General features: G+C 41.3%; 1 protein-coding gene across 12 annotated transcripts in view; it reads left to right on the forward strand.

Annotated features, from left to right (window-relative positions):
• The window catches only part of STK39 (serine/threonine kinase 39), a 319,210-nt gene that overhangs the window by 64,113 nt on the left and 242,297 nt on the right, over positions 1-12,800 (forward strand). For all 12 annotated transcript variants that reach the window (XR_016394143.1, XR_016394142.1, XM_089916730.1 and 9 more), the window contains exon 2: positions 963-1,075. Coding sequence is in view for 10 of the 12 variants with exons in the window: in XM_089916730.1 (XP_089772856.1) it covers positions 963-1,075 (113 nt within the window). In the remaining 2 variants the exon portion in view is untranslated. The remainder of the gene's footprint in view (positions 1-962; positions 1,076-12,800) is intronic.

Raw genomic sequence — 12,800 nt, forward strand, 5'->3', positions numbered from 1 at the left:
TTGTCACAGCATCTCATGGAAGCCCTGAAGTAGCTCAGGCTGGAGTGGTTTGGTTTGGGCTGAAGGGGGAGAAGAGCTTGAGATACTGTAAAGGCACTGAAATGGGAAGGCATCAGCATGAGACGATGGTAATGGCGTCCACACAGGGGTGTGCTTAGATGCTTATGTCTCTTATTCTGTTTTTAAAAATTTAATTAATTAATTATTTTTGGCAGCATTGGGTCTTCGTTGCTGTGCCGGGCTTGCTCTAGTTGCGGTGAGCGGGCTTCTCATTGCAGTGGTTTCTGTTGCGGAGCACGGGCTCTAGGTGCGCAGGCTTCAGTAGTTGTGGCTTGAGGGTTCCAGAGCGCAGGCTCAGTGGTTGTGGCGCACGGGCTTAGTTGCTCCATGGCATGTGGGATCTTCGCAGACCAGGGCTTGAACCCGTGTCCCCTGCATTGGCAGGCGGATTCTTAACCACTGCTCCACCAGGGAAGCCCTCTCTTATTCTTGTGACATGAGACCCATCAGTTTCTCAGCCTTTGTTCTGGGCAGCAGTGAACACCCTGTATTTCAATGGGCTCTCTCTTTTTTTTTTTTTTTTTATACACCTTTATTGGGGTATAATTGCTTTACAATGGTGTGTTAGTTTCTGCTTTATAACAAAGTGAATCAGTTATACATATACATATGTTCCCATATGCAATGGGCTCTTTTGATGTGGGTCACCTTCCTGGATTGTTAAGCCTCTGAAGTGCAGGTACTGTCTTTGTATTCTCTAGAAACATGCAGTTTTTCCTTTTTCTCCTTCATAGAATTACTTTCGGACTTAAGAAACTCTTTAAAAAGATGTCAAATGATAATGTTTTGAATACTTTGAGTAGAAACTTAAAAAAAATAGATATTAATTTGTGAAGGGGGTCACAGATAGTAACCAGACAGTGTGCCACTTGATAACTGATGTTGTTTTTATTTCGTTTCAGGCAGTGGCGCTACAGCTGTGGTGCAGGCTGCTCTATGTAAACCCAGGCAAGAACGTGTAGCAATAAAGCGGATCAACTTGGAAAAATGCCAGACCAGCATGGATGAACTATTAGTAAGTAAAAGTGAAGGGGATACTGCTCGTTGCTTTTCTTAACTCATGGATACATAGAGATGGGCCGGAGAAGCAGGAGAGCAGAGAGCAGAGGCGACTTGGTGTTTTCTCCTGTTCGGACACACTTATTTCTTGGAAAGCAGCCCACGTGGCTTTTTTCTCCTTATGATTGTGTTGTGTAATATACAGCTTACTTTGCTTTGACAAACAGAATTTTGCTCAGTCCTCATAATCCCCAGGTGGGGAGGGCCTCAGTGTTAACACTCTTTTTTATGAAATGAGGGAACAGACTCAGATGACCTAAGGTCATGTGATACTGAATGCAGAGACTCAGATGACCTAAGGTAATGTGATACTGAGTGCAGAGTTAGATGGTGAGCTTCTGGTCCTCAGTCTTGAATCCTGATGCAACTAGGACTTACTCCCTAAACAATTTGCTGGTCATTTTGGCTTTCATAAATTACAAAATCTCCTATAAATTTCAGTTATTCAAAATACTGCTGGGTAGCTTGCATTCTTATTGGCTAATGACAGGAGTTTATTTTTTGTACAGGGCAACTTGTACTTTTTCTAAATAAAGTACATTACATAAATAACTGGAGCTTGTCGGTGTGGATATGACTGTAGTACCATTGGTTGGTTGAAGGAACATTTGCTTTAGGCTTAGCTGACTCATTATTAAATGAAGAGCTTGGCAAATGGTTATTAGTTGCCCAGCAAACTGTGAAGGGTTTGAGAGTTTAATCTCATAAATATAGTTGTCGATCCGCCTGCCAATTTTCTTTTTTTCCTTTTGGTCATTTATTTGAGGATAATAGAATACTGCAGTGGAGGAGTTAACTGATTGGTTATCCCAACACTAATCCCAGGACAAATATTAGTCCAATAGCTCCATACACGCTACAAAGTGTAATGACAGTTGGCTCCAAATGAAGAAGCCTTTTGTTAAAGCCTACATTGGGGGAATGGAATGTCATTAACAAGAGCTTTTTTGTCTTTACTCAGAATATAGCTTTTACTTCAGGCATAATTACAGTACACAGCTATAGTATAAATTAAGTACTAGGATAAAGCTGTACTTTTCCAGATCTATTTGGTCTTACATTTCAAATTAGACTACACAAGGCATAGTTTTCACTGGGATTGAAGCAACAGATTGCCGGCTAAAACTCAGATTAAAGGAAGGGCTTCCACAACTTAATGTTAATTTCCAAAAAAAACAAAACAAAACAAAACAAAACTTTTTTTTTTTTTTGCATACATTTAAGGCTTTTACTCTCTTCGAAATTTCAGCTGTGCTTTGCTCTTACTGAAATTATTACTGCATACTTCTGTTGCTTGTTATCACGGTGACCAATAAAATTGTGCCTTTGTCATTGGACCAGTTTTCAAGATCACTTTCCGGAGTGGAAAAAGCTTTAAACAAACTGTGGAGAGAGCTGTGTCCTGCTTTCGCCACTAACTTGTTTTTCAATTTTCGTCAAGTTACCTAACGGCTCTGCACGCTTTAAAAAGAGCTGAATCCCAAGATCTCTAAGATCCCATTAGGAGTCCTCAAGTTCTGTGGCTATACAAAGTACACATTAATTTTTAAAAAACCTTGGAGTATACATTTATACTTATGCCCTATTTGGAAATAGCACTCTTGGCCATGACAACTTTGCCCATGACAGTTGTATTTGATCGTGGTGTTCTGCTAGAGGTCTCACAGCCATCTTTTTACCACCAGCAGAATATTTATACACAATATGTGTAAGGCTTGTGTGTACTTGTATCTGACAGCTCTGAAAGCAGCCTGCTGGGCTGATGCTTTGGTCTCTGGTTCCTACCAAGCTGTCAGTTGCCCAAAGCTTCCGTGTTTTCCCCTTGCTGACTTCTTACCAGCAGTCGGCTGCCAGCGATGATAGCTGTGTAAGGGTCCTAGTGGAGGCATGAGGGAGAGACTGTCATTCCGGGCCATTTTCTCTATTACCCCGGCACCAGGAACCATAGCTGTGTCATTTGGAGTTACTCGTAATTTAGCCAGAGCTGTCAGTGTGAGGACTGGTGCTTTTATGGCTTTGTGCTTGGCTCCATTAATCTGAGGTTTTAAGATTTACAAGTTTGCTTTTTAGCAGTTAATTTATTTCTTTCGTTCTTCCCCCCTGCACCCCCGTCCCAGCAATGCCCATGTTGTGTTAATGGAGTGTAGTGTATGTGCATAATTATCTGTTTTTCATTTTAAAAGATGTATTGATTTGTTGCCCTGATCTTTCCTTAATTTCGAACCTTTGACCTTTCGATGTCTTGCTATTTCTAGGGATGGGGAGAATGGCTCTGGTTCTTTAGGACACAAAACTCCCAGGTCCTTTGCAAACAAAAAGAAATGGAATTTACAGTATAGGCTGCCTAAAGTTGTCAGGCCTTTGTAGCCCAGCTATCGGCACACGATTGTGTGGCGCAAAGTTGCTATAATCCTTTTCGATTTCTAATCCTGCTGCTGCTCGCGCTTTTATTATCTCTGTGGGTTCACATTTTGGCAGTGTTTGGACATCCGGTATCCTAATAATCCTTTAATTCTGTGTGTGTGTGTATTATATACAGGTCAGTGCCTTGCGTCATTTCACAGACTGTGCCCTGTGTTGACTGGAAACCATTGTCCTTATAAGAAACAATGGCCGCTGGAATCCTTATCTTGTGGGAGTGTTATGTTCTAGAAGTCACAGTTATCAACTATTTGCTGGCTACAGGAACAGCTGCCTCCCCTGTTGAAACTCTCACCTCCCACCCCTACTGTCTGCCCTGTCCCTACCCCGCCGCCCTGCCTCCCATAGGTGGGATTTACCCATGGAGGTTGGGTATGATGGCAGAGAACAGTTTTGGAAAACTGGCCCTGGACTCTGCTTCTTTATGTGATGGAGGCTGTCCGAGTTTTCCATGGTCATAGGGTTTGTTCGAGGTTTGACTGAAGAAGATTCGAGTGGTCATGATTTCTTTTCATTTTTATAAATTTATTTTTTAATTGAAGTATCATGATTTCTGAAGCAAAGTAATAATCACGGTGTCATCTTCTCTGAGAATGAAGGGAGGAAAAGAAATGTTCAGTGAGATCACTGGTGCTAAACAATTGGTAATTTAAATAAAATGTATGCTGTTGAAATAAGTACTGTAATATCCTCAGAGATACTAATTTATTTGGTAAATACTTGAGTTTCTCCATTGTGCTTAGGCCCGTACAAAGGATGAGTTTGGGGTATATACATGAGAGGACAAAGGTATACACTCACTAAAAATTCATTTCATTTTAACAATTAGATTAGAACACCCTAGAGTAAATGTCTTCCTTGGCATCACATGAGTAGCATTTAACCTACTCAGTCTAAACTAATTATTTTTCTGTGCATTCTTTTGAATTTTCTTATGTGTTTTTGACTTTGGCTTATACATCCTAATCTTGCTAGGTTTGATGATCTTGGTGGTTAATTTTCCAGGAGCCAAGGGGTTTTACTGGTCTGTTCTATATTCTTAACCATCCCAACCTAGATTCTTTGATAATTTCTGAGAGTTGTTAATCCCATGTTTGTTGTTAACCCCATATTTTGTTAATCCCACAGTGTTAAAAATGACTAATTATAATTAGCTTAACACCCTCTGGGAGATACAGTTGTAGAGCAGAATTTGTTCACTCCATAGTTATTAAAACCCTGCTAGATGGTAGGCACTGAGCTAGATGGTGGGAAAACAAAGAGGGGTCTTTTTTGTTGTGGAGCCCAGGGACTGGCCAGTGAGTCTCTTCATTTTGGTATTGGGTTGGTTGAGATGTTTGAGCTAGGAATATCTTTCTGCAGATTTCCTCTTTATTTGTCTAGAAATGGGTTAGCAGATTGATAGATTCTCTAATGTGTACTCCATTGAGGAAGTTCTTGCTTTCCAGTAGGAACTTAAGGCTTGCTAAGTGGGTCTGACCCACCGTCACGCAGACTAGTATATTCCTGTTGAAGATGGCCTCAAGGTTTCTTGAAAGGCCTTGATTCTCCGGTTTGTGGTCAACCTCAAAGGTTAGGGATGCTACTCGAGGGCACACTTGGCTTCCATTAAAATTTATTACTTGGGTGGAGAATTTATTCCATGGATAGATGACTTTTCTGAAGTCATCTATCTTTTTCAGTCTCTGTTAAACCAGGTGACAGTGAATTCCATAAATGTGACACAGTCCTTTCTTTTATTTATCCTAAATCCCACTTTTTTCAGCCTTCAGGGCACACTCTCCTTTAGTTCTGCCCAGGGATTGTTGAACATTTTGGGTCATCATCTTACTTGACTTTATGATTTTTAGATTTTAATCATATCCTTCTCAATTTTTTTTCTCTAGACCAGAATTCTCATATTTTTAGTCTGTCCTTGGTACTGAGTCACAGAAAACTCAGTACCATTTCCTCATTCTTTAATATACATCAGTGCCATCAAATCTTACAGTTTAATTCTTAGGGGCAGGAGCGCTTTAGGTGTAGGAAAAATCATGGCCCTGGGATTGGACAAAGTGCTTATTTCTTAAAAAACACCTATGCACCAGTGATGAATGCTGAAATTTGTGGTAGAGGGAAGATTGCTTCCTGGGTCAGAGGGCCTGCATTCTCCACTTGGGTCCTGGACTTGGGATGAATCACTTTCACTTCTGGTGCACAGTCTCCTCATTTGTTCAATAAGGAAGTATACTCGAAGGCAAAAATTTATTTTCACCACCAAAAGTTCTATGATTCTGTGTATTTAAAAATTAATTCTTTTAATGAAATCCCCTTTTAAAATCATTTAAATAGAAACACTAATTACTAGCAAATTATGCTTTATAATTCAGGATGCTTTATAATTCAGGATAGTGTCAAGTCACTCCAGTGTTGTGGTGTAACGATAAAAATTCACCATAAATTCGTAGATTTGGGTACACAGAGGGCCATCTGTTTCTCCTATGTACATAATGAAAAAATTTCTCAGTCTTGAAATAGAACAACTCTAGCATTTGCCCTTCTCTTCCTGTATCATCTTATAAAGATATTTTGCTCTCACTGACAGTATTTGTAAGTAAATCGTGCTTACATTGCTCAGAACGAAGCCCTGCTCTCATTTTGCTTTCTGCTATAGTGCTATTTTATTTATATATTTATTTTTTAATAAATTTCTTTCTTTCTCCTCCCGCCGCCCGCGCGGGCTTCTGATTGCAGTGGCTTTTCTTGTTGTGGAGCACAGACTCTAGGCACGTGGGCTTCAGTAGCTGTGGCACGTGGGCTCCGTAGTTGTAGCTCACAGGCTCTAGAGTGCAGGATCAGTAGTTGTGGCACATGGGCTTAGTTGCTCCGCAGCATGTGGGATCTTCCCAGCCCAGGGCCCGAACCTGTGTCACCTGCATTAGCAGGTGGATTCTTAACCACTGCGCCCCTAGGGAAGTCCCTATTTTATTAATTATTTTGCTTTTCTCTTGATCTGCAGTTCCCTCTGTACCCCCCTTTCTCTACCCCTGACCCTTTACCTTTTCCCCCTCACTCCTTCCACACTTTCCTTCCATTTCTTTAGAGGAATGAATTAGCTATGATTTGTAGGTTATTTTGGAGAATAAAGCTCTAGATATTGACTTTGCCCAATGGTCATTTGAGAGAGTAGTTATCTCCTATTATCTGACACAGGCTTCTCTCTTCCTTTTAAAATTAAATTATAGTATTTGGGGACCTCTAAGCAGTTCCTCTAGTCAGAAGGCATTTTTTCCCTTTTAATTGAGATTTTAAAAAATGAAGAAGAAAATTTCTTCTGGTGCATTTTAACCCAATCTCTGTAATTATGTTAATACTTTTGCAAATCTTGTTTATTATAGAAAAAAATTTATACCAGTTTGAGGACATCAGCTTAAAAAGCTGGAAGCTATAATGTATGTGTTTTCTCTGTTGTGTCAGTGAAAGTACTTTCCATTCTTTTTGAACTAAAGAACTTTCTAATTAGTAAATTAATTATTCATATCCCAGCACGTCCCTTGTGATATGTGGTAATAAATTGCATTTGGCTATTTCTTGTAGAATCTTTTGTTCCAAGGGTATAGCGTTAAAATATAAGCGTACTTCACTGAGTGTAGTACTATTTTGAGCATTTCAGTCTCAAATATTACATTTTATAGTGTCATTTGTCCCTTGCCACTTGGCTTTGTAATTATTTTCATATGATTTGATGTTTGTGCTTACCCAAGTATAGTCCAATTGAGGGCAGAATTAGAAATGAGAAACTTTTGGATAATTTGAGGACGTACCATTTTGTTTTGTTTTTGTTTTTTGCGGTACGCGGGCCTCTTACTGTTGTGGCCTCTCCCGTTGCGGAGCACAGGCTCCGAACGCACAGGCTTAGCGGCCATGGCTTACGGGCCCAGCCGCTCTGCAGCATGTGGGATCTTCCCGGACCGGGGCACGAACCCGTGTCCCCTGCATCGGCAGGTGGACTCTCAACCACTGCGCCACCAGGGAAGCCCAGGACGTACCATTTTTAAGAAATTAGAGAATATCACATATGCAAAAGTAACTTATTTTTATAGCTCTAAAGTTACATTAGCTTAGGAATATGTATAATTTGGCTGGAGAAAAATAATTTTCTATTTGGAACGTTAAATTTAAAAGTTAATATCATAGCAGATCCAGATAATAATTAAATATCCTAATTGAATTTACTTTTAAGTATTCTTATACATTTGTTAGAAATGGCTTGCTAAAATGTTTAACATCTCTTTTTTTTTTTCAAAATGTAAACAGAAATTAACATTTCAAGGCCCCTCAGGTTTCTGGACTTATATGTGCTTGGTAACAGAGAGACCCAGTACATACTCATTTTCAGAGTAGGAGAAAACGGGGAAAACATTCCCAGATTGAATACAACTTCAGTTACATCTTTTTTTTTTTTTATACTTCACTTTCGCCACCCTTATAAACTTCTGGAAAATGTTATTGCTTGGGTTGAGACAGATGGTTCTGTTCTTTCCTATGTTATTGTCTTTCTTATTTTGGTTTGATTATATTTCCACAATTAATTAAGCTGACTCTGAAAAAGAAGGACTCGGAAACAGGGAGAAGGCTGGAGAGTGTTCAGCGGGGTTTCTGCCTCTGTTCCCTGGCAGAACCCCAGACTGCAGATCATACCCAGGCGTGGGACACGGGAGGCCGCGAAAAAGAAAGACACGTTTCACCTCGCACTCTCATCCTTTGGTGATGAAGGCAAAAATAGCAGCAGTGCTGAAAACTGGCCTGGAGGTTTCTATCAGCATTAATTGGCTGGCAAGAAAGAGGCTTCGTGTTTCTGTTTTTAACGGTCTTCGACTTTATTTTTCCCAGTATACCCAGTCATGGACAGTTAAATGATCAGATAGCAGTTGTTGATAGCTGAGTCTGATTCAGATTCCTGATGGCCAGCTTAAGAGCTTTCAGAACCCATAAGGCATCCTTGTTACTGTTTGCTGAAGAACTTTTTCAGTCAACTGTGAAAGAAAATGGTTCTTCCCCATTGAACTTTGCACATCACTCCTTTACTCTTTGCTTTCTTTCCTCTCCTTGGAAAGAGTTATTTTCTCTTGGTGAAAAATAACTATGGCGGTGACTTTTTCATTTCCAAGCAAAATTCTTTAGTTTTTTGGGGAACGGTTTTTGCAGAATGACCATCGTTCATAACCAAGCAGGTAGGCCCTGGGATGGGCATTCTGTTCTGTCGGAAGTAGATGTTTACCCATTGTGATTTCTCTGCTGATTTCAAGGGATTTTCCAGACCTACCTCCAGCTCCCCTGATACTTTACCTTTTACAACTGCTCTCTCTAGTTTTAAATACTTCTCCACAAACACTGATTAAGGCTATCACAAAATTTGTTTCCCTTTTCCTAATTTCTTACAAGTGTTTCCCTGTCTTCAAAACATCTAGACTTCCCCCATTTCTAATCCTGTCTTCAACTGGACTGTACTTGGATAGACAGATACCAAATCATATGAAAATAATTATAAAACTAACTGGTGAGGGACATTGGTTGATTTACTCATAAATAGTACAGGTCAGAATATTTGACTTAACTCTTCCTTGAGTAGGTTTTTTCCTATTGGTACTCTTATTTTAAAAGAGGCAGAAGTTTGCTGCATATGTGGCATTTAATTTTTTGTAATTAGAAAACCCTCACAATGACATTTTTCATGATTGAAAATGACAGTCCAAAAAATACAGTGCTCTTAGGAGAGCTTTGTCATCTTTTCCTTCCAATTCTTGGCTGACATTTGAAATCATTGAAGTTTATGGGTTTTTTTTTTTTCTTTTTCTTAAAAAAAAATTCAGCTACTTACAGTATTGGGTTACTTATGAATGTTGATGAGGTTACCCTTCATAATGATGCTGATGTTATGGAAGTGCAAGCCTGACGACGACTTTCTGAAAAGTGTTTTCAATTAACGCGGTTACCCTCATATCATTTAAGGAATTCTTTAGATGCTTGGAGGGTGTTGCATACATTTTAAAGATGTATTTGGTTATCTCTTGCATTTGGAAATATACGTTTTATTTGATAGTATTTGTGGGTCATATATTTATTTTTCCTTTTTAGATTAAGTTGCAGTGTGGAAATGTGCTTGGGAGGTAGATGTTTCTCTCAGCATTTCATTGAAAGAATTAATGCATCTCAGTGCTTAGCTGGAAAGCAGCGCTTCTCAGCCTTTGCTACACGGTAGAATCATTCCCAGGCTGTGTCGTAAACCAATTTTACATCAGTGTCTCTGGGGCTGAGATCCAGGCATTGGTATTTTTTAAAGCTCCCGAGGCGATTCCACTGTGCAGCCAAGGTTGAGAACAAGTACTTTAGAATAAAGTTAGAAGTAGCACCTCCTCAGATTTAACTGCACGTGATGTTGGAACGTGGGTGGGTGTGACTTCTCAACCAAGGCTCAGTAGGGTATTTTGCCACCAATATCAGATACAGAAGAATTTGTTTAAGATTTAGCTAAGGTATTAAAATATGCTAATTTGGTTAAGTATAGTTTAATATTTTGAATTCAGGATCCATTTAAATCTCCTTCCTTTTAGTGCTTTGTGAATCCGCATTGTCTTCAGGACAACAGAAACTAGACTTTAACTTTTTCCTAATTCTTATGTCTCCAGGCTCTTTTTTGTTTCTCTTTGTTCTGAAAGCTTTGCATAAGTATCTGTTTAGACTTCTTAATTTCAAAAGCGTTTGAGGCAGCATACTAGATACATGAAGTATGATAAGGCGGTATAAATTAAACACAGGATGAGATACTAAGGGAAAACACAGTTGAGGATGTTGTAGAGTTAGGAATGAAGCGAAAAACTCATGGCCCGATGACCTGGACACGTGTTGTTACAGGACACTCCTTGAGCCAGTAGGGCACAGAGCATGTTCATTATGTGACGTTTCTGTGGGGAAGGGAGGGCTGCCGCTAAGGGCTGTCTCTGTGCCTCTGAGACTTCAGTCGGGAACGTGGGACACATGGGATTAGTGATCAGCGTGGGCATGCTCACACACAAAGAAGGAACTGAGACATCGAGGGACTGACTTTCAACCTTCCTGTCATGTGCTAGGCCTTCTGCAGGGAGTTGTATAGATCTCATTTTGCTTATTTCACAACAGTCCTGTGTAGATGGCATTATTAAGCTTGTATTACAGAAAAGGATTCTGAGGCTCAAAGATGCTGGATGACCTGCGCAGGTAATCAAGCTGTGGTCAGTGGCAAAGCCAAGCTTCCAAGCCAGCTGTGTTTTAGAGTGCAGCCCTTCCGAAGTGGCTCCTGCTGGCTCATATCCCTGTTAATCATGGTTCCTGCTTATTCTCAGTAATAGTAATAGGAGAAAAAAATTTGGGGGGGGGTGGTTAGACAAAGGCCATATAGCAATATTAGAAACTTGCCCATAAATATTTAAACACAGTTTTTTTTTTTAAATTTAAAACTTTCCCGGCTTCCCTGGTGGCGCAGTGGTTGGGAGTCCGCCTGCCGATGCAGGGGATGCGGGTTCATGCCCCGGTCCGGGAGGATCCCACGTGCCGTGGAGCGGCTGGGCCCGTGGGCCATGGCCATTGGGCCTGCGCGTCCGGAGCCTGTGTTCCGCAACGGGAGGGGCTGCGGCGGTGAGAGGCCTGCGTACCGCAAAAAAACCAAACCAAAACAAAACAACTTCCCAGTTTTGGGGATTTTGGGGGGTAGTTTTTTTCCTCCCAACTCATCACATTTTCAGGGTAGGACGCTTTATGTTTTTTTGTGCAGCCAAACCTAGTTTGTCCCATATAAGGGATGTGTCATGTCCTGTTGCGGCGAATTCATCCGGGCTGGGCCAGCAGCAGTGTGTGGGTGTCCCTCTTTGATCTGCCTTCGGCCCACATCGCACAGCAGAGATGCTGCTGTGGCTGCCACTTTGGTGTTAGCAGGTGGAAAGGGTTTTTACTCGCTGCCCCATTTTAGGTCGGTTTTCCCACTCTTGTGAAATTTCACTTGTACTGCGTTTCAGGTGAAGCTGCAAGAGCAGATCCAGCTCTTCAAGCCACTGGGAAGCTTAAATACCGTGCTGTGGCTTGGTTTGGCACTTGATGACATGTCTGAGTCAGATTTCACTAGACTTCCAAGGGAGCCACTGTGTTACATTCCTTGACTATAGTTTTGGCAAATGTGTTGCCTGGGTTTCAGAGTTCTGTGAGTTCTTCCAACTTTGACCTCATGTTTTTCTCTCGCTTTGAATTTTTTACCCTTTCCCGTAGTTGTGAAATTCAAACCACTTTAATCCCACGATCTCCCACATTCCCAGCTTTGCCTCCTACCCCTTTCACGAGGTCTCACTCAGCTAAGCCTCGCCACCGGGCCTGTTCTCCTACCCTGCCTTCCAACCCTGGGGCCTGGGTTGCAGCCAGTCGTCTGTGCTCCTTCCTTTCACATCCCCGCCACCCGAGGGCCTGTCTGCCTGCCTTCTGCCACTTTGTCACTCAAAGTCTGGTTTCTGGACCTGAAGCATCAGCATCAGTTAGAAGCCTCTTAGAAATGCATAATCTCAGGCCCCACCCCAGACCTACTGGATCAGAATATGCATTTTCACAAGGTCTGCAGGTGATCTGTGTGCACATTCAGGTTTGAGAAGCGCTGCTCTAAGTCACACATCTTCCGTAGATTGTGTCCTAATTGAGGGAATAGAGTGTTGGAACCCAGGTATTCTGTAGGAAGAATTGGATAAAAAGGATTCTTTTTTCATCCATTTATTCATCTTTGGGTAATACTTTGGTTACTTTTAGGGATGGAAGGGATGAATATGTTTGGGGGTAAATGGCTTTGCCTACCCATGTGGGTAAAGTTAAGGCACTGGGAAAAGCTTGGATAATTTAGTTGATAGGCTGTTACCAAGAAAGGACTCATACAGCAACCATCATCACTGTTGAAAGAAAATGGGGAGAGTAGTTCTGTAGAAAGAATATTTGATTCAAGTAATAAAAAATATATAGGGGGCTTCCCTGGTGGCGCAGTGGTTGAGAGTCTGCCTGCCGATGCAGGGGACGTGGGTTCATGCCCCGGTCTGGGAGGATCCCACGTGCCGCGGAGCAGCTGGGCCCGTGGGCCATGGCCTCTGGGCCTGCACGTCCAGAGCCTGTGCTCCGCAACGGGAGAGGCCGCAGCGGTGAGGGGCCCGCATACGGCCAAAAAAAATATATATATATATATATATATATATATATATATATATATATAAATTGTC

The sequence above is a fragment of the Delphinapterus leucas genome, chromosome 8 (assembly GCF_059928025.1).
Source record: "Delphinapterus leucas isolate spDelLeu-1000000601 "Yukka" chromosome 8, BTC_Dleu_Yukka2, whole genome shotgun sequence".
Lineage (NCBI taxonomy): Eukaryota > Metazoa > Chordata > Mammalia > Artiodactyla > Monodontidae > Delphinapterus > Delphinapterus leucas.